Source organism: Parus major, chromosome 1 (assembly GCF_001522545.3).
Source record: "Parus major isolate Abel chromosome 1, Parus_major1.1, whole genome shotgun sequence".
Classification (NCBI taxonomy): domain Eukaryota; kingdom Metazoa; phylum Chordata; class Aves; order Passeriformes; family Paridae; genus Parus; species Parus major.
This window is the reverse complement of record NC_031768.1, coordinates 61,932,806-61,957,711: the sequence shown is the minus strand read 5'-3', so window position 1 is coordinate 61,957,711 and position 24,906 is coordinate 61,932,806. Positions and strand designations below refer to the sequence as shown.

At 40.6% G+C, this 24,906-nt stretch overlaps 2 protein-coding genes across 3 annotated transcripts in view; both read right to left on the bottom strand.

Moving 5' to 3' along the window:
* Nucleotides 1-13,188: 13,188 nt before the first annotated feature.
* On the bottom strand, nucleotides 13,189-17,592 carry KCNRG (potassium channel regulator). Its single transcript, XM_015619687.2, has 2 exons — nucleotides 16,768-17,592; nucleotides 13,189-14,889 (listed from the first exon to the last, which is right to left on the bottom strand). The coding sequence occupies exons 1-2, from the start codon at nucleotides 17,343-17,345 to the stop codon at nucleotides 14,637-14,639; spliced, it is 831 nt and encodes a 276-aa protein (XP_015475173.1). The 5' UTR covers nucleotides 17,346-17,592; the 3' UTR covers nucleotides 13,189-14,636.
* A 1,255-nt stretch (nucleotides 17,593-18,847) lies between these two features.
* Nucleotides 18,848-24,906, bottom strand: part of TRIM13 (tripartite motif containing 13) — a 14,276-nt gene continuing 8,217 nt past the window's right edge. For both annotated transcript variants that reach the window (XM_015619648.1, XM_015619652.3), the window contains one exon: nucleotides 18,848-20,190. In XM_015619648.1, the coding sequence (XP_015475134.1) occupies nucleotides 18,958-20,187 (1,230 nt within the window). In that variant the 5' untranslated portion in view covers nucleotides 20,188-20,190 and the 3' untranslated portion in view covers nucleotides 18,848-18,957. The remainder of the gene's footprint in view (nucleotides 20,191-24,906) is intronic.

The window sequence follows — 24,906 nt, the reverse complement described above, 5'->3', positions numbered from 1 at the left end:
GCTTCTGCCTCTTAATATAAAATTTGAATCTTATGTTCAAAAGTTCTGAAATTAACATAATTATAGGAGCATTTATCTACCTTGTGTCTTCAATCTAAAGTATACAGTGCATAGTAGGTGAAGGTTTAATTTCTCTTGAGAAATAGGAATAATATATCTGAAGGGTTTTGTTCTGCTGTTTATAGCCATAGGAGTCGGACAGAAAGCTTCACATTTCCCTATATTTCTGCAGGGCAAGTATGTGGCTTTATTGCCTATAAAAGAACTCTGTCAGCAGCTTTTACACTTTTAAGTGGTTTTAAAAGTAAAACATTTTGGAATCTCTCGACAAATACTAAAAAAACCCCAAACTTAAGTATAAAATTTGAAGTATATAAGGCATAAATTATGGCATAGAAAGTCTCAAATGTTTACAATTTTAATGTTTTATTGAAATAAAGGCAAAGGAAGAGCTTCAGGCGTTATATTATTTGACCAGTTAGGCTAGTCAACAATAATATAAGACTATGGTTCTACAGCTTTGTGTTTCTTGAGCCAGACAAGTTTGGGAATGAGTCTTCTTGTTTCTTTCACTATTAACCTGGCCCTCCTATGTCTTTGGTGGTTTCACCGAATGACTTTAGGTTTTTGGTAAGCTCAGCCAGCTGAATGTGCTTGCTGTATGCAACAGTGCCAGCACCAAGAAAATACCCTTCACTCCTGGGACTGGCACCCAAGTTTTAAAGCCCATTTACATTGCTTAAGTCACTGTAAGGAATATTCAGGGCATTATTCTTCCTTTCTTGACACTACTACAGACAGACTCTGCCCATCTGCTCTTTGAATCAGTACCAAAGGGTCTAAAAACATTTTGGTCTAGCTTTTTTTTTTTTTTTTTTTTTTTTTTTTTTTTTTTTTTACAGAAGATTAGTATCAACATATGAAACCAGCACAGAAATGTTCATATAGATACAGCTTCTTAGCATTTGGAAGCAGCTGTGGTATGCCTTTCCTTTTACCAAGACAATGTGAAAGTCTCCCCCTTTTCCAACAAGCAATATCTATTATTTTCAGACACATCAATAAATACATTAAAGCTGTATTATCTGTCTATAATGGACCTTCCAGATCAAAAATATTACATTTCCAGCAGTATAAGACAAAGATGGACAAGAACTCTAATGTTTTGGAGGTATGAAATCTGTTAAATGACTTGTTCTTCAACCAATGTTAGGAAGTGTGCACGAATGGTAGGTTGTACAGTCAGGAAAAGGATTTCACTGCAGATTTGATAACATTGTGTAGCCAGACAGCCCCCTGTTGGTTGTATTGCTGTGGAGGTTCTCAAATAGAATTGTGCTTTAATTCAGCTGTTCACTGCACTCAGCAAGAAATTTTTTTCAATCCCATATCACAAATAGAAAAAGTGGAGAGAGAAGAAAAATGTGTGTGTGTGCTCATAAAAACTACCTTTAAATTAAATTTTATCTCTTGTGTATAAGAAATGTCAAAGCTTGGTTAAATAGAGTGCTTGCACACAGTTTCTAATGCCTTTATGGAAGTTTATTTTTAAATTGCTGTAGTAAAAACATAGAACAGTGCTTTGTCCTTGTGATAAAACTTAAGACTAGCATGCTTTAATATCACATTTACAGCCTAAGGCAAAGTATTTAGATAAAGTTCTGTCAAGAATGCAGGATTTTAAAACAAAAAGTTTGTAAGCTGCAGTGAACTAAACAACTGCAACCTTATTTAATGACAGAGACTCTCTTGCAGACACATCTATGAGAGCTTCTGCTATTTAACAAGGTACAGTTTTACCAAGAGTCTTGGGTGTCTTTTAATCACATTTGTTTTGCTTTAAGATGTTTTTTGTATGTGTTTTAAGTTGCTACCAATGCAACTAGCTGCATCCTTCCAGTTTGGGTTTTCTTACCTGTTGAGAAACAGTTATCTCTTTCTGCATCAGGTATGGCCAAGGTTATAACACCTTATCTTCATTTAAGGAATTGTATTTGTGGCTGAAAATCCATAGCTGCAACAGTGCTAGAGAAACTAATGTTACAATTAGTTTTCTACTACAGCACAGAAGACTATGAAGCATGATTGCCAAGAAAGCCAGTGTGTGGAGGACTTTCTCACTCTTAGAACACATTAAAATAACGGTGATCAGATATCTTGGAACAGCTGGCAGAAACAAGAGGGTAAGGCTACGATGCTGTAATTGAAAAGGGGGAATGGGAAAGAAGGGAACAGAACAAAAAAACAATTAAACAAAAAAACAGCTGTTTTTAAATTGTCAAAACTTGCTAAAATCCCTCAGAAGAGTTTTGAGAAACTAGCTGAAACAATCTCAAGGCAAGGAGACTCTTCCATGAAACAGAAAACCTAGGTTTCAGAAGCCTGAGGGGAGATTCAAGTTCGTATCTCCTGCTTCTGAAAAAATACCCAGTGGAAGTTGGCCACAGATGTTCCCCATCTTTCTTGTTAAATCAAGGATATGTGCAAAAATGTCACAAAAAGATTTTGTTCAAAGGTTGTTGGAAATGATAACTATGGCTGTTAGCAGATGAAAGCAAGCTGCAGGTAGGATTTCAAAGGGTAGTGGAATTTTCTTTTATTGGACTAACTGTGCAGTTCCTTGCATGTTCCATATTCTTTTCCTAAAATGTTTCCTGAAATAATGGTAAAGCCAGCATACAATAAATATAAGTACCCATTAAAGCACACTAAAGGAATACCTTATGTTTCCAGTAGATGTACACTGAGATAACGAAGTATTTGTGAATCACATCACAGTGCTCTGTTATGCCAAAATTCTGGGTTTTATTGCTGAAGAGAGCACCAGTAAAGGTGGCTTTAAACTGCTTTATGCTCCTACATTCTCTAAATCTACTGAAGATGGAAAGCAGGGAGCAACTTTGAAGAACTTCATGGCTGTTCAGCAATCTGCAAGGAGATTCACTTCTTCCCTCCTGCAGTCTACCCTCAAACTGCTTTCTTTCTGTGTTTGAAGCAGCCTTTTGAGTCTTTGGGTTTCAGAGGTTTTTTGGTTTGGGTTGAGTTTTTCATGGGGGAGTTTGCAGTCCCCCCTCATAAATTAGCAGCATAGGTAAGAGCCTCTTCTAGGTTGAAGAAGATTCAAATAACTTATCCTGTTCAGAAAAATTAAAATATTCTTCCTCTTCTGAGGAATGGTTACTCCGTTCCCAAATTAGGATTGAACTTCAGGACTTCCTCATGATTCTTGGAATAGACTTAATTTTTAGTTAAATAATTCTAGTCACTTAGAACATACAGGTACTTGCAGAGCTGTTACATTGTGTCCCATTATTTTATGCTTATTCAGACATAAAGTAAGTAGTCTGAGAAAAGCACTACCTTTTGCTATGAATGTATCTGTTTCCTTTAAAACTGCAGGTTTTTCTCTTTAGCTGTGAAGAATTGTCCAGAGCAGCAGAGATTTTCAGTCATAATTGACAGAATCCTTGCTTTATCTCTAGTTTTTTCATGTTTACTGCAGAATTCTTTTAAAAACAGCACCCGGTCCTGGTGGATTTATAGTGATTGAGTTTCTCAGGCTTTCAATAGGTTCTTCTTTTAAGACATCTAGGCCTGGGGAAACTACTTTGAATCCCCATAAGGCACATCCTTGAGACAGGAATTTCTCTGTCACCCTTTGTTAAAACCGAATAATTTATGTTGAACTTCTTTACCTGTGACACTCATCTGCCTCTGGATATTACATAGACAAAACTAAAAACATCCTCCTGAATTCTGACATCTTTAAGAATACTTGTGATTCTTCTGTGTGTGTGTTGTGCATTGATACATGTGTGCTGCATGCAGCCATTTGTACCCATGAGTACCAATATAGCAGAACATTTTTCAGCAGCACCTGTGAAAGCAGTAGCTGCGTTCTTTGTGCAAGAGTAGTGTTAATCTATCCCCTCATTCTTCAGACTACCAGTGGCTACAGAGAGCTTCTCATTAGCAAATTATAGTAGTAATTTTATTTTTCACTGATCTTCTTTAGTTTTTTTCTTACTTTACTTTCTTACTTGTTCATATTAACACTTATGTAACTATTAAGATGTGATTTAGTAAAACTAGCACTTCTGGTTTGTTTGTTTTGGGGTTTTTTTTTTTTTGCTTTGGTTGGATAAATTACCTCAGCCTAGGAAGAATTTCATGTCTGCACATACCCCGTGAACGAGCACGACCTCCCTAGCATTCAGACATTTGCTGTGTAATGTAGTGGTGTCATTAAAGACTGTCTACATAAGACACACTTTACTTGGGTTGATGAGCATCACATGAATCTTCTAAGAAGGCTGAGCAAGTGAAACATATTGCCTCAAGATGTCACAAGTGATATAGGCACCTGGCCTCTGGTTCTAGTTTGCCTGAGCAGAAACATTTGAGAAAGACCAGAGCTCTTTTGCTTTTCTAACTTCTTGTCCTAGGCTGTCAGCAAGTCTTCTAACATGGCTAGACCTTGATTAGATGGAGACAAGGAACATTTGCCAAACAGATCCTGATTTTATCCTACATAAATTCTTCTGAAGAAGTTAAGAACAGCTCAGACCTGGAAACACCAGGTAGTCCAGTGATGCAGAGCTGGAATTTTCATGATACAATGGTCTACAGTTCTTGGATTCCTTGGCAGCCATAATTCTAAAGAAATTATCAGTAACAATGTGGCACCAAAATTAATTGTAGCAAGGTTGAATCACTTTTGAATCCTTGAGCTTCATCATAGAAATCCAGCTCCTCCTCACTCACATCAGGTTCAGAATCAGCCCTCATAAACTGTAATGGGTGCCTAGCCTTCGGTATTGATTCAAACATTTTCTACTCTGCTAGTACTCAGAGGTCATTTTTATAGGTTTCCAGCATCCTGTAGGACTAGGTCTATATAAAATACTCCTGTGCTTAGTCAGAACTAGAAGACTGAAAGGTTCTGTACAGTTCTGTTTAGCTGGTGTGGTTCACACTGGGGCAGCTTATAGAGATGGGAGCTTCCTGTATTTTTCACCATCTCACAGATTCAGAAGCCTTAAGGTTGGAAAAGACCTCCAAGATCTCTAGTCCAGCCACTAACCCAGCCACCACCATGCTCACCGCTAAACCATATCCCCAAGTGCCACAGCCACGTGCCTTTTGAGTTTTCCTTGGGATGATGATTTTCCCTGGGCATCCTGTTCCAATGCCTAGCCACCCCTTCAGTGAAGGACATTTTCCTGCTCTCCTATCTAAACCTACACTAGTACAATTTGAGGCCATTTACTCTCATCTTGTCACTTGTTATCTGGAAGAAAAGACTGACACCCACCTTGCTACAGCATCCTTTTAGGTAATTGCATTGAGCTTGTTTGTTGTTCCAAGTAACAAGCGACAGGATGTGAGGAAATTGCCTCAAACTGTACCAGGGGAGGTTTCAGCTGGAAATTAGGAGGAATTTCTTCTCAGAAAGTGTGATTAGATATTGGACTGGGCTGCTCCAGTGGTGGAGTCACCGTCCCTGGAGGTGTTAAAGAAAAGATGAGATGTGGCACTTGGTGCCATGGTCCAGTTGACATGGTGTTCAGTTGGTCATAGGTTGGGCTTGATCTGAGAGGTCTTTCCCAAGCTAACTGATACTGTGAAAGCTGCCTCCAATGATAGGAAATATTGACACCTAGAGCAAAAAGATGCTGAAGTTTTATCTCTGCTTCAGAAAGAATTACCTTCTGAAAATGAGGGTCTCAAATAGAGTATTATTATTAACTCAAATAGAGTTAATATTGCAAATGCTAATTTGAAATGGTAAGCATTGCCACAGGCATCTAGAAAGGAATTTAGATATGGTGCAGTAGAGAGCCTTTATGGCAGTAGTAGCATTTCCATAGACAGACATCTTGATAAAAAGTATTTCTTTATGGGTTTTCTGAACTGCAAGGACCTATTGAATGCATTCTCTTTGTATAAACAGGATTGTACACACTCTTAGATCCTCAAGATAAGTAAACACCAGTTGCCAAGTACAGGCATCACAAGAGCATAGGCTTTCCAACTCTGCAGGCCTACATGCCTTCCAGCAAAACAGCACAAGGCTTAAAGAATAAAAAAAAAAGACAACTTTCTTGTGCATAGCAGTTCACCTGCTTCTTCTCTCCATCCACACAGCAGTATCTGACTTTTGCACCAGAACATTTGGAATGTTTTTTTAAGTTGTACCTCTTCCTTTCCAGCACTGAAATGGTTTTATAATGTGTTAAAGCCTACCAACTGTCACAGAGATTTGTGTACACTATTTTAGTCACTCATTGACTCCTTTCGGTCCAAGGTGTTTCATGAGACCCTGTTAGATCATTAGTAACACGGCTTATCTTCCTATGGAAAAGAGATCCCCTTTTTATCTCTTAAAAAGGGAAGGGGGAAGGTGGTAGTGACCCAATTGCAATTCCAGTACAGTATTCACTTTGGCTGTCCCGTATCTCGGGAAATGCAAATACGTACAGCTGAAAGATGGGATACAGAGAGATCTTTTCAGCCAGCAGTTTATCACTACCAAGTTAGAAAGCCCTGAGAACTCTGAGCTTTCAAAACAGTTATTTCCACACTGTTACCTACCCTGCCTGAAGGAACTGTGTGGTCTTTCTAGCAGGCGTCATTGCCTCCAGTATAAGATCTGTACACTTGTCACGGCCTGTTCCAGAAGAACAAAAACCCACATATGCATGCATGTCCTGAACATTCCATAAGTGATCTAAGAACTGTAATTACATCCTTCATTTATGGCTTTGTCTTGGTCCCGAGGGTAGACGTGAAGTCAGCATAGATCCCTCCACAGAACAGAGATGACCCAAACCATAGCAGTCTGATGTTCCATTAGCCTTCTTTGACATCACATAACATTCAGCTTTTCTATTCAATCTCAGAGCCTACCTCAGAAACTCACAGAGCATGGATCATGGGTCAGAGGGTGTGGGGCACTGGCACAGGTTGCCCAGAGAAGCTATGGAAACCTCATTCCTGGAATTGTTCAGGAGCAGGTTGAATGGGGCTTGAAGCAACCTGGTGTAGTGGAAGGTGTCCCTGCCCATGGCAGAGGCACTGGAACCAGATAGTCTTTAATGTTCCTTCCAGTGCACACCATTCTGTGATTCTAGGGGTCAGACTTTTAATAGCTTAGCACAAGACACTGTTACAGCACAGCTTGTGAGGGCAAATTGTAGCCAACACAGGAGTCACTCAAGTGTTCCTGTGCCTGCTAGGGCATCTTCCAGCAGGGAGTCTCCAAAAAATGGATCTTGCAAAAATAGGATTGGTTGCCCATTATTTTTCCAACATGCCTTCATAGTGATTTTGAGACTGTATATGGACATCAATGAAGTCTAGATTGCACTATCACACTTCAATTGTCAAAAAAAATTATAAAGTAGGAGCAGAAAGCAGTTTTAGGCTAACCAATGATGGAAGAAGCTTCTGTTACATGAGGGGCCATGCAGATACAATTTTTCATTTACATTCTTGACGTGGCCATACTTAAGCTATTCATGTGTTCTGGGGATCCATGGTTTACTGAGCCATCTTCAGAAGATAATGTTTTGAACAACTATAGGTTTCAAATGAATATTATATGGCTTAAAGATAAATTGCAAATGGAGAGAACAAAAGGTAAACCAGTCTGTTCCAGGAGATACCTTTCCAGTTTATGGAAAGTTAGGAATTTAGCAACAGGGTTGGTGCTCACCATAGTGCAACTGGCATTGAAACAAAGGCCACCAACAGGACATACCCAGTAAGTATCCAGGAGGCTTATCACCCCAGCACTACCAGTTTATCTATTTGACCTCCAAAAGTTTAGCTTCTGTTTCCAGATGTGAGGTACCAACATGACTAATACATCTGATGTCTGGATCCTGCAATGTTTCACTTGACAGCACATATGCAGAAATTACCTCCCAAAGAGAAATTTTCTTCTTCAGGTATGCAAACTATTACTGGAAGTTATTCTATGGATGCATTAACCTAACACATTGGAAAAAAAATAAAACATGCCTCTAGTCTCACGAACATTTAAGTCTCCTGTCCTGTCTCAGTTATTCTGTGCCATTTCCAGTTTTGTACAGCAGCTATTACTCACTCATTTGTTCACCCCTGTGAGATCTGCTTTTGCTTGTCCAGTGGCACTGACATTTCTGTCAGCTCTGTCCTCTCCTCAGTACAGCAAGTTGTGTCTCTTTAGTCCCACAAAGACCATGACTCTTTCCAGGCTAGTTTTATTACATTACTTCCTCTCTGTAATGGGAAAGAAGTGAGTTTGCCACCTTCTGTGGATCTCTGCCTGCCCTTACCGCATAGCCCCTTCCTCTGTTCCACCAGGGCCCAGCTGAGGAGCAGGCTGAAGACATAGTAAAAACACAAAGATTAAAGGATGGAAGGATCAGCATGCCTTCTGTTTATTGTTGAGTACAACATTGTAAATAAACTGGTATGTCAGCAATTATTTTATTACTCAGTTTAGATATCACTGGGGAACAAAACCAAAAACCATAAACCAGCCTTTTCAGAAGGCCCTCAATGAAAGCTACAAACTGCCTTTGAAATTCAAAAAAAACCTCAGTTCCTGACTCCTAAGTACTAGTAAAACCCCAGACTTGATGTTTCCAATCTATTGCCTTTTTTTTCCAATGGATAATCAGGATGGAACAATGTTGCAATGTTTAATTCTTCACAGTTTCAGCAAGCCCTCAGCTGACTGCTGTAACAGTAACTTGCTTAGAAAGCAAAGCCCTAAATTAATTTTTTACAGCAGACTTGTACACATTACTGTTTCCAACCTTTAGGGCTACATTCATCATCCTTCTGACCAGAAAGAAGACACCAATTATTTAACCATTCCATTAGAAAGAAAACAGAGTAGAAATGGAGAAAGGCTTCTCGGAAAAATTTACATGAGATCATACAGGAGGTTATTTCAGCAGAAACTACATGACGGTCAAAAAAACGGACCTTTTTTTATTAATTATATAAGTCAGATTGATTTGTATTTTATATGATGACTAGTGATTTATATCTCACCCACCCATCTGAGAATATTCAGGGCTCCAGGCATATCTCCAGCCAGAACCAGACTATTCAAATAATTGTTGGTCCATCCATTTACTAGTTACAGCAAGGCCTTCTGTGACTAATTATGGTCTGACTGCAGCAGGAAAGGCAGCTTCAAAGAATGGGAATCTTCAGACACACTAGCAGTTCCCTTGGTTCCCAAATTCGTTATTTATGTGGATTACATTGAGTTGACAGATTTAACTGTGCTGTTGAAGATATGGTCAAAGAAGCAGAGTCACTCCCTTCCCTTTTATTGTTTTCTGAAGACATAACAGTCATATGCATCTGTCACTAGAGAGAGGAAGTTCTCCATCACTGGACTTCATTTGGGGTTTTATAGGCTGTTTCAGTAGCATTTGGGAATAGATCAATATAATATTTGGTAGGGAGTTGTATTTCTTCATGATGCACTGTAAATCTTTTATTGAAGATACTCCCACTGTTTATTGTTGAAAATCGATAAAAATAAACCTTGTAAAGTTAAAGCCTGGCAATGTTTCAACACAAATCAGAGGGAAGGAGTAAGAGGCAATGAGCCTCCCTCGTCTTCTTGGATAATTCCCAGCTTGTTTCTCAATGAATATTTAGTAACACTTTCCAGGAATCTAGGAACAAATTTTTTTTTCTTTTTTTTTTTTTTTTAAAAAAAAAGTATTCAAAGTTATAAACGCTTCATTGTCAACTCAAACAGGTCTTTTAATCCACTTTGGTGGCTTTCTGGTACTGACTTCAGCTGTGGATCAAAACAAAATGTCACTCAGGTTGTGTTGGATGTAACTGAGACTTACCTACTCAAGAGACTGACAAAAGCACATCAGCCTTTCTCGGGTCAGATTGAGAGAGTTATTTTTAAGCATTGGAAAGCTGGAAACAAATCAAAATAGGTAGAAACTGGGAAGAGTTCACTGGACAGAAAAGTTTCTCCAAAATTAACAAGTTACTATCACTGATACAGTTACTCCAGCATCATCTTGCCCTATGGCTATTCCTCATATACAGCATTGTAGGGAGGGTCTTCTACTACTTCCATGAAATTCAGTTATGAAGGTAGGTGAAAAATGGTTCAAAATTACTTAGTAAAGGGGAAAACTTCCCTGTACTCAGGTCAGTGCAAAGAGATCAGTCTTAGTCTATTGTATCAATTTCTAGAGCTTTATTTGGACATCTACACTTAATCATTTATAGAATCACATGAGTGCTGACTGCAGAACCCATAGGAATGCAGTGACTGCGCTTCCCAAAGAAACAGAATCCCTCATGAACTGTCATTGAAATCAATATCCAAAGAACAAGAAGGTATTTCACAATAGACTCTGTCCTTCCTGGTATCAGCAGGACACTGAACAATTCGAGTGTAAATAAATTATGTGTCTTACCTGAAAGTAAGAACGACTCAAGAGAGACTTCCCAGTGTGTAAAGAAGCAGGAAAAAAGTTACTTTAAAAGCACAAAAAATGTCACCAATCACTAGAAGAGGAAGTCTTGGTGCAAGAACAAGGGGGGATGGAAGAAGTGTGTGGTACCTCTATCCTGTTGGGACAGGCACCACAAGATTGTACTGGCAAAGCCCTTTACAGTCTTGAATATAGAAACACAGGCTAAAACCCAGCTATAAAAGAGGGAAAAGTGATTAAGATGAGGAACTGTAAAGTAAATGAGACATTGGTTTTCTGAATCATCTGCCTTTTGCAAATCCGGCAAACTATCACCTCATTTTGGATGATCCTCTGCCATGTAAACTGCAGTCCTGTGAGTGGGACAGGATGATGGTGCTGCCTCACCATTCAGTTTCTTTTTACCCTAGGGTTCTGTCTGCTTGCCTGTTACAAAGCCACAGAGAGCTCACTGTGAAAGAGTGAGGGGGCTGCCCCAGCACTGTTGCAGTCCCTTCTGAGCATCACAAGCAATGGAACAGTTTGCATGTTTCTCCTGAATCCAGGGAAGAATAAAAAGGCAAATACAGCAGTGAAGTTTACTGAAATCAGCAAATTTTGCATCTTCACAGAAAAAAAAGGAATTCTCTTGAGAAAGTTGGCAATAATTTGAAGAAGTGGATTATGTCAGGGATTAAAATTACTTTATTGGAAAATAAAAGTCTAAATGTCTCAAAACCCTATTCCCATTTAATCAAAAATAGAGCTAGATGTGAGCCATCAGAGCTTCTGGTTCTGTTACATGTAAAAGCACAACCAAGTCACCTACAACACACTGCTAGTGTAGCAGAGATTGTGTTGTGAGATACCAGAGTTGCACTGCCTGCCAAGGTTTGAGTAGAAGTACTCGGTTTAGCACATAATCTGGTTTTGACAAAGCAGCTTTTAAAATCACTCAGACTTGTAGTTCCTATCAGCCAAATTCACTTGTACAGCTGTTCCCTTCTGTGTGAACAACTCTGCTGAGCAACACCACACAGTCTGCTCTTTCCTCATCCCTTCAGAAGGGAAGGTGCAGTAAAAACATTGGCCACTACTTCTAAATTCCTGCCTTGGTGCCTGCAGGTTACACTGCATACCACTTCAAAGAGAGCACAGAAAAATTGCCATCCTGGCTCAGCAACACTTTATAGTAGCATAAATAACCTCTCAAGGTGGAGGCCAGCTGAAGATCCTCCTAGTAAGTCAGTGCTGTTTTATATCAATTTGTCTATGAAGGAACGTAATTTCACTTGCTCCTCCATAATTACTGCTATTTAGTTGTAGCTTGAAGCTACACACCTGTAGCTCTACCATCACTGCTTCCTTTTTCTGTATAAAGAAATCCAATAAGGTGCTTTCCTTGAAGAAGCAGTTTCAATAAATTTATTCAATTAATCTACCATTAAAGTCATGGGTATCCTACTGGTATCAGTCAGACACTTTCAACAGATTTCTATCAGGTTGTTCACACACATGCTGTCAAACTTACTTAAGGAACTACCAGTTAAAAAAAATAAAACAACTAAGTGAAAGCATTGTGTAAGAGCCTAGCCATGTTCTCTGCAGGAATACAAAATGACAGAAGGTGACACTTCTCAGTTCAGAGCTAAGTAAGAATAAATGCTAGAAGAACTCTGGGAACCCAAGCTTGTTGATAGTCATGTGCTTTGCTTCCAGAAGAAGCACAGAGTCACAACACACTGCTACCCAAGGGCAAGGTAAAGCACATATGGCTCTTTACATGACAGCAACTTGCACTGGTATATTTTCCAGAGCCAAATATTGCATTCATAGAATGATGCTGGTGCTAAATAAAAATTAACCCATGAAGGGAACCAGAAAACGCTCAGTCCATCATGAAGTGTTACTGAAATGGCTGTACCAAACATTCATTTTGCCAAAGACATGGAACATGGATCATGGCATAGGTAAAAACTTCAGGGCTCTTTAAAAATGGAAGTATTTTTTCTTTTCTTTCACTTTATTAAAACAAATAAATTAAAAAATGGAATCCAAACTTTCAAAGTTGTGCTGCAGCAAGGAAAACTAGGTCCCTACTTTGTGTAATTATTACTGTGAGGGGTTCTGGAACTTGTCTCAGCTTATATCACTGCTGTTGGTGATCATTTAGGGCATAATGTCTAAATACAGCCTCGGGTCTATTTTTTTAACTTTCCCTGGTGGTTTTTTTTGGTGGTTTTTTTGTTTTTTGGGGTTTTTTTGTTTGTTTTTTTTTTTTGGTCTCGTTCTTCACATTATAATTGGCTAGTCCCTCTACCTACAATATCCACAGTCAATGACTCACCCAATAATCAACATTACAGTTTCCAAACAAGGAGCATTGTCTGCAGCACAACTTGTAGGGACAGTCATCCCACACAGCTTGTCGGCTCAGTCACCCAACAGTGGTCAGACCTCAAAGCCCACCATGACAGACTTTCTGGCACAGACCTTCACAGGTCTCCACAGAATCATGGAACAGGCCAGGCTGGAAGGGAACTGAAAACAACATCTGGTACAGCCTTTCATGTGAAACAGGGCCTCCATGAAATCATTTAGCATCCTCTTCTAAACTTCTAACAATGGAGACTCCACCACATCTGTGGGGAGGTTCTTCAGTGAATGATGGTTCTCACTGTAAGAAATACCTTACTTCAAGACAAATATGAACATACTGATATTACTGACCCAAAAAATCCCATTTGAAGTGGAAGCATTGACTCTTACATTCCCATTTATTACATTACATAACCTGTAAGCAGCTTAGGAGATGTAGTCCCATAATCACATTATTCTCAACCCATACAGCTCTAGAACAGCAAAGAGGACTTCACTGTTTCTGCTGAGCTTCTGAACTTGGATCAAGCTGAAATGCCCCAGAGCAGTAGCCAAAGAAAAGAGATGTCCAATAATGGCACCATCAGTCTGGGAAGATCAATTTCACTGAAACTCCTTAGGGCAAGAAACAGATGGCTGAGTCCCACTCCCATTATCAAGTGCTGCAAATAAAGTAATGCGTTCACCTTTTAAAACTAATGAAAAGCCAGATCTAATTGGTCTGCCAAGAAAGCCCAAAGTGGTTCTCCTGGGCTGTTCGAAGCCTTGGGAAGATGGTGCTTTACCAGCAACAAAATTGAGATGCAACTATCGACTCCCTGAAGTTATTGCTACCTTCTTTCCCTGCCTTGATGGAAGGACAAAAGAGTCTTAATTTATAAAGCTTCATTAGCTTACCTCTCTCAGTACCCGAGCTAATTTTGGCATCTCTACAAAGCTTTGTACAGGACTAACATTCCCAAGGCTCTTAAAGCCACTTCTGCTAAGCCTTCAACTGTGTTGTACTTAACAAGTGCTAAAAAATCCTTTGCACTATTTTGTTTGAATCTGTACAAACTCTTTCATCTGAAGGGCTATTTATCACATTTTCATCCTTTTTATGGTGAAAGCACTAAAAATTAACTGACCTTCTCTTCACAAAGACCTTTATCATTTAATTCTCAGAACCAAAGAGCAGATGCCACCAGAGTGGGAAGAGAGGGCAGAAGTGTTCTACAAGACACAGTCACACATTATTTCACAGACCTCAGCGATGGCTTTCACAAAGCCACATAGCAGCACAGCTCAGGATGTTCCCCTTATACTGCTCTCAGCCAACTGCCAGAGTCAGTGAATGGAAGCACTAATCGATCCTTGGGGTTTGCATTCCTCCTCCAGCCACATCTCCAAACTCTTGAGATAACAGTTCCATCAAGATGTTATTTCTTCAGGTATTACCATGTTTTTAAAATCTACTTGCAGATTAGCACAGAACATGAAAACAATTTCCTAGAAATGAATGGCTGATGCTTGGCAAGTCCTTATGTAAATTTTAGCCACAGAGAAATAGCAAAAACAATTCTTGGAAATGCTGAAATCTGCTCCACAAACCCAGTGTTGAATCTGGGCTTCTTTTACTTAAAGAGGGAATGGAGCAGTAAAAGATAAGATTGCAATATTTTCCCCAAATACTTGAAAGTAAATGTGTTACTCCCCTCAATAGCTGCAGTTTCAAATAAGACAAAGCAAACAAAAAAAAAAAAAAAAAGGCCACTAGTGCTGACACATCCCTCTCCTACGTTCAAAAGATGGAAGAAAAAGTCTTTATTTCCCTTTTTGCACTTGGCTTCTCCTTGCCTGTGCTACCCCAGAGCTCCCTGGGGTTTGGTTCACCATGATGGCAAGGCCTCCTGCCCTCTTCATCCTTTCAAAAGTGTAGCATTCAGCCTTCTCTTCACTGGTGACTGTCCTGGTGCTTATGAGGCGAAATCCATCTTTGAGTAAAGTGTCAAGCAGCAGGCCTAGCACATTAGTACCATTAATCAGCTTTCTATTATCAGGCTTTATGGAAACATACCTAAAATCAGGGAAAAAAAAAGGCAGTTACAACACACTTTAACTACTTCCTGACAGCATAGATCAGCACTGCTGTACTCTGTTTACACCAGTCAAGGTTCCAGATATTATTTTACTCCTTTTAAGGACAACTGGACTCTTTCCTTCATTAAGAGTAATTCTCAGTTCGTCCATTTATGTGCTGGGGAAGAAGTGCTTCTCTTTCACACCCTCCCCTGCCACAAAACTTACTTTCTTAAGAAATATCTGTGACAACCCCATCTTGTCTCACTTAACAGAGAAGAAGGGATCAGCAGGCTCTGCAATGCTGCAGCATTTTTCAGGTAAGAGTAAATGATGGACAGCAGAGTCACGTTCACCCCAAGAGCATCACTCCAACACACAGGATCTCTCTCTCTACAAACAGTGACATTTATTGCAAATTACTTTGCAAATTACTTTGTACAGCAGGTCGTGTGGTAACAAATATGAAAATCATTTTCACATGGCCTCAAATGATTTTATTTGATATAAAGTACAGTGTAAGAATCTATCCAGACATTCTGAGGAGCAGAAGTCAGGTAAAAATACCATTACAAAATATATAAACTGATGGGTGAAACTGTTCCACAGTTCACAGGCAAGTACACCAAATATTCATGGAAAACACAAGAAAGGCAAAAAGTCCGTGTCACCACAAAGATTAAGGAGATAGAGGAGACAGAAATTCAGCAAGGCAACGTAATCAAATTTGACTTGTTTCATTACTCAAGATAAGTTTTTTTATTGATCTGCAGAGCAAAATTTTTACCAAGTCTGAAGAAATAAATGAAAAAATCAGAAATAATTTCCCCACTACTTAAGTTGCCATAACCTACTCAACCAATTGCTAATCCATTAAAATTAGTAATATGTCACAAAGTTAAGGTTTGGCACACATATATATAAAAGTCACATATATTGACTGATTTCACAATTGCAAAGTAGTTTTTATTCTACTTGCTTAGCCAAAGAAAGCTGGAAGAAAGATAGATTTTATTTTCTTTAAAAAAATAATCAAAAGACTGCTCTGTTGGTTCATATATTCAAATAGAATAACCCTTTTGGAAATATTTCAATGAAATTTCCATAAAATTCCAGATGTTCTAATAGCCACAGAGGACAAATTAGGTTAACATTTTCTTATACAGTAAGAACAAGTCTCCATACAATAGAGACATCCAGCAAAAGATAGTTCAAAAAACCTAAGTAGTCATTAGAATACAATAATGCTATCACAAAAATTACTGATACACAGTTATCTTAATAAAAACAGAACCTGGCTCTGAAGTCAGAAAAAACCTACTGTGAAGCATATAGTTAATAATGACTCTTCTCCCTCCTCCTTATGAAACGCTCTACAAAAGCTTTCCAGTCCCTGAAATGATGTCTCAGTTGCACTGGAGTTTTTAACCCTTCTTGCCATTCTCTGTTCCCTGTTTTCCATATAAAAGCCTTTTGCACCATAAGCTACTGGATATTTTAGTACTTGAAGTACCCCCAGTACTTTACTTCTTTACTTTGCCTCATTTTACTGCATTTTTATGTTCTCCAGAAGGTGATACTGTGAAATTCTAAAGTGAGTGGGGAGGAAATGGCAGAGAGAGAGAAAAATCAAAGAGAGCTCATAAACAAACATCAAGAACAGTATTTTAGAAAGCTAAAGAACAGGCAAATCAGTGTAACAAATTAAACTGGGTGTTTCAAAACTAGAAAAAGATAACATTGAACAGAAAGAAGGAAACGTATTTCTTTTCTTTCAGTTTCTTTAAAATGAGCTTTGCTAGCACATAGCGTGCACTTCATGAACTGGAAGCCACAAAGACACGTCTGTAATGAGAAGTCACTCTAGGGACAGTACCTGGCCACAAACTGGTCACCAGCAGAATACTCAGTACCACACTGAAAAACCATATCATGATGAGAGGGTCTTTCCAAAGGAAGTGGAATGAGTGTTTTCTGAGAAGGAAAAGGGCTATTCCAGCCCTGTCCTGACTGCTGCCCTGTAAACACAGTGATCTGCTCAGCCAGTGCCTCAATGGTGCAGCTGCAGGAACCAAAGATCCGGAAAAAAGCCTGCATTTCTTGGAGAGAAAAATGCACTTCCAAGACCTCCGGCATCGGCTTCAGCAAGTGTTCTTGGCTCAGGACGTCTGCCAGGGGGTAGAGTCCATAGAATTCTGCTTCTCTCTGCAGCCTCTGATAGTCTGAGAAATCAGCTGGTAAGCACACCTGGAGAGTCCTCAAGAAGTCCATGATGTAACTAAACAAAGCTCCATCTCTGTCCACAAAAAACTCTCCATTCACCAGTTTAAATTCCCTGTCATTGTCATTCACCATCCGTGCCAGCCTGGACTCAGGGAACTGCTGCAAGGTAGAAGCCCGGGTTACAAATCTCACACCTCCCACACTCAGAACGACCACCTCTCGACTACTCATGGCTACCTCAGCCACTCAGGAATTGCAGTTCTCTAATCTACATGTCTGTGACTTGATCTTTCCTAAATGGCAAGGCAGCTGCAAGAACCATTGCGTGCTTTTAGCAAGTGTTTGGAGTGAGGTGTGGAGCAGCAACAGCATTCCCAGGCAACAAAGATGTAAATATCATGTACAATAGTTTTGTTTGCTGGGTTTGGTTGCTTGGAAACTTTGATTCTTGGCATTTTATGTTTTATTTTTGAAATTAACAGCTTGCAAGGACTACTGGAATACAGTGAATTGACTGTCACAACTTATGAAACCTTGAGAGAGGCCAACAAATATTCCCAAAGTATGGCACACGTTATGTTTGTTTTCTAGAAATGCCAGTTCAACATTTTCGTTACATACACTGCTGTTCATAGGACCACTGCAAAAAGAGGTTAGGTGAGCTTCAGGCAAGACATTTCAGTACCATATGCTCCAAAAGAAGGGCACTTCAGAGAACTCAAGCTTAAGGTTCCCTTTAAAATGTAAGGCCAAGTCAATACAACCAGAAAATTCAATTAGCTCCTGAAATGAGATACACAAAAATACACTAACAGCAGAAGAACCTGTACAAGGTTCTTCAAACACCACCAACATCCATACACCTGCTGCATCATACAACCTGTTCCAGGAATCACCCAATCACTTTTCCTGGCTTTTGGAATTGCAATCTGGAGAGGCAGAGAGGGGACAGGAGAGCAGCTGTTGTACCTGCCACCTCTGCAGGGCTAGAGTCCAAGCTGCCTTCCTGTGGCAGAACCCTGCACACCTTTCACTGCACTAAGTTCTTTATGTTAAGGCCAGTTTTTAAGAAAGCATGGGTTCAGAGAAACATGGATCTAACAAACCAGCCCAGCTACCCCAACAATTTCATGTTGGAAAAGTAAACTGCAAAGTATGAACTATCTGCAAAGCACATACCGTCTTGCAGCTTGCTCTTATCATTACCTCTAGAATTTATGCTTGCCCTGAAGATACATCTTTGTATAGAACACACAATCTGAATGCACAGGGTAATTACAACATTTGGTTGTACAAAAAAAAAAAAAAAACAAACCACAAAATCAAACCAGAACATATAGCTATTTCAGAGAGAAATAACATCATCAGACAGAAGCTGGTTCCAGAATGTGAATGATGCACACTGCATTTTGCAGTGGAAGGGCAGTCTTCAGCAAACCTGTCAGCACAGTGCTCACCTCAATCACAACTCTTCTTTTGCTCTTTCCAAACGATCTCCCAGTTAGAATTCTTTTTTTAAACTACAATTTTTTATCTTATTCTACAGTTACATTAACATCAAACTAAAGATACAGTTTGGCCCTATATTTTGGTAAGAAAAATGATTTACAGTGAGTAATATTCCCATAATCACCACTGAAAGAAGAATCCACAAAGTGTTTTTCAAAGCTCTATTTCATTTTCTGGTTTAGCAGTGCTCAAACTATGTGAACATTATGAATGTTTTGGAATCATTTTGAATCTTTGAATGTTTTCACTGGAAGTCTGAAAGGACCAATTAATTTAAGAAGTTCCATGCTTTCTTCCCCAGATCTCTCTTAGTTCTTATATTCCAGCAGACACTTCACAACAGTTTATATTTGCACACAAACTGTGCAACGTTATCCAGTACAACCAACGTATAGTTTTTACACTTTTCTCTTAAAAGTGAGGCTCCATCTGTCATCTGTTCCCAGTAAAAGACTGCATGATCTGCTATCTCCACGGTATCTGCCAAATAGGACAAGCAAATTGTAAGGAACTGAGATTTCCAGCACTGGAGATTGTCAATGACTGACTCCACAAAGGACATTCTGGTGACAGCAAGAATGAGCAAGAAAATAAGAGAGTTCACTATAAATCTGCGTGAAAAGACTGAGGGAATCTTGAATTTGAAAGTGTTGCTTTCCTGAGGCAAGGAAAGTTTGTCCACATCAACAAGTTTTATTCCATTCCACTGGCTGGTATCAAAGCTCTTCATTGTGGGACTGATGTCCACAGTGGAACAAGGTAAAGGGGTTTCTTTGAGCACCTTGATTTTTTCCCTGAACTCCTGCATCTGTTGCAGAAATATAATGGGTTCAGACACATCTTTGAAGGCCTCTGCAATGTTAAAAGCCATCCGCTGCTCTTGTAGAATCGTGTTCAGTTTATTGATTTCCGGATCGTAGGCCTGCATCACTGCAAGCTTCATGGTCTCAAAGTCAGACAGGATCTCATTTCGCTTCTGCTCCAACGTGTGTTGCAGCTTCTCAAAGAACTCCTTCACTTTGTCAGAATCTTTCGTCAGCATCTGCAGAGCTTTCCTCTTACTGGTCTCTAAGGTATCCAGGCGTGAGAGGGCATCTCCACAACGCCAAGTTTCGAAGCCCTGAAACAAGGTTTCAAAAGCCCGCTTCTCCTGGGAATAAGCTTCCTCAATGGAACAGAAAACATGCTTTGTGTGGTCGCCACGGGTGGCACAAACCCCACAGATCAGCTGCATGTCTGTCCGGCAAAAAATGTTAAGGGGTTGCCCACTGTGCACTTTGCACACAGGCATTTTTGGAGTTACTTTGATTTTGTTGTACTTCTCCACGATACCTTTCAGGGAATAGTTGACCTGCAAGCTGTTGACTCCAGTGACAGGAGTCTCCTTCCTGCATGTGGGGCACTTGAAAGGGGATGGCCTCCAAAGCACATTTCGCACATTTCCCTCAAGAATTCCTTCCAGACACTTTCTGCAGAAATTGTGTGAACAGGGCAGGACACGAGGATCATCAAACAGGCTACAGCAAATGGGGCAGGTCAGATCTTCTTCTAGGAGCTCCATCATATCCTAGGAAAGAGAAAAAAGATGGTAACAGAACTTACAAAACTTATTTCTCCCTCAAGGAGATCATACAAAAACAATCTCCATCTGAGACACGTCTCAGTGAGAATAGGATGTATTTTTTTTCTCCAGTACCCTTCAGACAGAGCTGCAGCTGGGTTTTTGCAGCCAGTCCCCCTTGGCTGTGGTATCTGGCCAGCAAATGGCAGGCACAAGAATGGTGCAATGCTCAGGCAGAACAATTTTTTTGGACTCTCAACTAGAAATGCTAGAAAAGAACACTTGCCAGTTCCAGCAAGGATTCTGAAAGAAAATAACTCATGGACTCATAGTAAAAGTACGAGACTTACATCTTTCCTTGCTGATGCGATACACAGAAATGGGATTTGCACAGAAGATAACCAGCCAATACACGCTGCTATGATTTCATTACTTTCTACTTGCTCCACTCATCCAAAGCTTCCAGTTTCAAACCCCATGCACTGGTACTGCAGACAATACTAAAAGTGACTGAAAAAGCCTAGCTTCAATATTTCTGCTGTTACAGAGTACATCATGTGTCTTTTTGCTTGACTTGCAAGGCCAAAGGAGAGTCACCACTCACTTTATGAATTAGCTTTTCTCTTGCTCCTGCAATATTTTTAAATAACCAATGGAATGTGTTACTGTTGAGGTATTCAGCATGAAGTTAAAGTACTTCAAATGACAGCTGCCCGTAATCATTGATAATTCATCATGAAACAAAACTTAACCATTTTACTCATCTGCAATCTCTATTTCCAATTCCATTCTCACAGCATTCATGCCTCAGTAACTTCTTTCTGGAAATGTAGGAGAAACCCTACAGGAAGAATAGTTATCGTGTAATCCTTCCTATGAAGGGACACAGTGCACTACCCTCTCCCTGCCTCCAACTAAAGCCAAGTTTTCAGATGCAGACACCTTGTAACTTACAGCAGGCTCTAAGAAAACAAATAGCTAATAAAAACCAAAATAAGTGAGAGTCCGTATCATCCACAGCCCTCAAACACTTAGTTTTGAGCTATAATTAGAAAGATGCTGCCCTTGCATAAATTCCTTCCATATTATACAACATATATTCATATATATGCAATAAAATTCCTCTTATAAATTGAAAGAGATCACAGAAAAGTGCATCAAAGTACTGCTGTGACATCAAGGCATGTGAATGACCTCTTAATTAGTTTTGACATAATTTCTACGGTTTCTGTCCCCTCAAAGAAATATGAAGTGGAAAACATGGGAGTTAAGAAGAGAGCTGCACAGGACAAGAAGAGCAACAAAATCAATACCACCGACCCATGGAAAGTTCGCTGTCAAGAAGGTGAGGTCAGTCCTGACTTGCCTTCATAAAAGGACCAATAGTCCCAGTGCAACTTCACAGTAAAAGCCATTCCTGGGAAGTGTAAGCAAACCTCCCATGCTTTTCAAGTGAGGAGGAGGGGCTGTCACAACCCGGAAATTCAGCAGAAATTCTCGGTGGGCTGAAGAAAGACAGCAGTCCAGTTCAGGGAACTCTTACCCTTTATTACACAGCCACCTTAACTCCGACAGCTATCCCACTATTTAGTTAAAGAAGTGTTGGCCAACCAGCTCTTAACTTTTACAGTGAACTTTACCAAGCTCCCAACTCTCCCAGCAAACTTCGGTACAGAGCAAGTGGTAAAATCCAATTGCCACACCGGCTGGGATAGAACAAGAGAGAGTAAAGACGGAAAATAAAGTGAAGGAAAAAGACCACCAGCCCTTACATCCCACATCGGTCCTGCCGCTGTGTACAGTTCGGATCTGGGCTGAACAAAACCCTGGGACCGATCCCCTCCCTTTACAGTTTTCCTAGTGCACATCCCCTCACTTTTTGTGCCACTTGCTGCTGCTGGCACAGGTGCAGTGAGCCCCGAGAGCCCCTCAGGAAATGAGCGGGGCTGGGGGCCTGCGGTGGTGCAGGAGCCCCCTTTAGTAAGGTGTCCAGGACTTGACCCTTCTCTTGCTGCAGGCACACTAAACATGAGCCTCCAGGCTGGATTACACTCCCAGCAATAAAAGGGAAGCTGGCTCACAATAGTGCTGCCCTGCCCCAGAGGGACCCTCCTCCCAATCCCAACTTCCCTGTCACAGCATGACAGTCAGAATGTTTGAGACAACCAAGCTTATGTGCTTTTGCCTGTTCACATATTATCTATGCCTGTTGGAAAAAAAAGACACTTTAGAAAAATTGCCAGCTTTTTTACTCAGAACTAAAGTCAGGAGGTAGAAGCAGCCACCACTACAACTAGGGACAATGTCCCAGAGAAAAGGTCTAATAACTCTAACTAATGGGTTTCCTGTAAGCCCACAGATGCCATTCAGAAACCTCATTTTCTGTGAGGAGAATGTAGTTTTGAAGCACCTCTCATGCTCTCAAAGTAACGTTTCTCTTCCATCTTTTTCCCAGTGCTAAAAATAATAGGATGACAGGAAGATGATAATTTCATCCCTCCACTCTTGAGCCTTCCTTTTTGTGAGCAGCTCTCTCTTTCCAACTTGTAGTCATAGCTTTTAGCCACAGCAGCAGCACAAAGATCAGTTCTGCTCATGTGTTAAGAGGATAATAACTACAAAACTAAAATGACAGTTTTCCATCTCTTGGTAAATGGAAATGCACAGGGCAGAAAATATTTGCTCTGGTCCATCTCCTTTACCAGGGAGGATTTTACTTCCCAGTTAGGGAGCTGGAAAAGCAGCTTTGCATGCCTGACAGCAAGAACTGCAAACCAATGCAGAAAATGCTTACTATAACACTTTCCATCAAAATTGCAGGACAAACACTGAAGATTTTCACACTCCTAAGAAAACAAAGAACATACACAAAAAGGCTTCATGATCCAACTAAAACTGCCCTGTTCCATTTCAACCCCACATACCGAATTGCATAATTATGTTTTATAAATGTAACTGAATTCCAAAATCTTTATACAACATCATTAAAAACATTGGATTTAGAAAAAAATAAATGAGTAGGTCTACAAACTTCCCCCCACCCTTACAATAGCAGAAATGCCAAACCAAACATACAGATTTGTATGACTGGTTGGACAGATTAACTTCTGCCTTCTTTAGGAAATTAATTTCAGACAGTAAATCGTCTGTGGATTGAAACATTCCTTAGCAACCTGGTATTTGTGTGATGAACAGCGACATTTAAATTTTTCCACGGGGAATTTTTCTGTGTAACGTCTGACCCAGATTTAGGTGGCCCTGGAATTCCCCACTTGTAGCACATGGACCAAAAGCATCTTTGGATAGAAACCCAACATATGTCACCCATCAGAAAGAGCAACTTGCACAGTTTTATCATTAGGAAGAATGGCAAACAACATCAAACCATAAAAGCAAAAACAACCACAGTAGCTTTTTCCCACACTCCAGAGAGAAATTCATTTAGCATGCTTCTCAGCACAGAAGTTGGGTTTATCAGCCAGCAGCGTGCTGAAAGCAAAACCAGAATTTCACCAGGCTTCAAACAAAACAACAAACTCCTGAATTACAAGTCTCCTGCAACGGCATGTAACTGTTCTAAATAAGTCTTGACCAAGTTAAGCTACATTTCTACAAGTAATTGAGCTAGTCAGGAGAGGTCTCATCTCCCTTTCTTGGAAAGGACCCCGGTCTGTGTCAGGACCCCCTATGAGCAATCCACCAGCCTTCTGTCAGACTGGTGTGTTGAATCAGCCCTAAAAAGAGTTCCACACACAAGGGAAGGGAGATGGAAGATCCTCCTTCCAGCAGCAATTATCTTAACCTTGTTCATTCCACTGAAACTGCAATCTAATGAAGGGTCATTGTATACATTTTAATGTGGAACTGACCTTTGAGTGCAGTAGGTAACAGTATTATAGAACATTAAGGGGTTGAAAAGGACTTTGAAGATTATCTAGTCCCAACTCCCCCTGCTATGGGCAGGGATACCAATCACTAGACCAGGTTGCCCAAGGCCTTACTAACCTGGCCTTGAACACTGCCAGGACTGGGACATCCATGACCTCCCTTGGGCAACTTGTTCCAGTGTTACTGCCTGCACAGTAAAGAATTTCTTCCCAATATCTAAACAAAATTTCCCTTCTTTCAGTTTGTACCCATTACTCCTTGTCCTGTCACTATAGTTCCTGTTGAAGAGTCCCTCCCTGGCTTCCCTGTAGGTCCCTTTCAGCTACTGGAAGGTTGCTATCCAGACAGCCAAAAAGACCTGGATAAATTGTCCATGCTTTAAACCTGGTATTTCATGGCCAAAAGTTTTTTCCAGGAGCACCAGGCAGCTCCAACCCGTTCAGACTGGAACGGCAGGAAGGCCTGGAGAAATAAGCAACCTGTGCTCAGCCCCATGAACACCGTTTCACCCCCGGGGCTGGACGGTCTGTCCAGCGCAGGGGCTGCCCCAACGCTGGTCCCCGCGTTCACCCCCACTATCCCTTGACCTGGCAGAGGTTTCCATGCCGCTGCTGGTTACAACCCCCTCTCCAATTCCAGCGGGGAATCGCCCCTCAACGATAGCACTGCAGCCAGCCGCCGACCCTGGCCTCCGCCGGGCACTGCAGCCCGGGGCAGGAGGGCCCAGCTGCTCCGCCCGCGCCCCGCGAGCACAGCGGGGCCCACGGGGGATGGTGGCTGCCAGAGGAACCGGCGGCTCGGGCCTCGGCGAGCCCCGGGCCGGGCGCTGCCGCC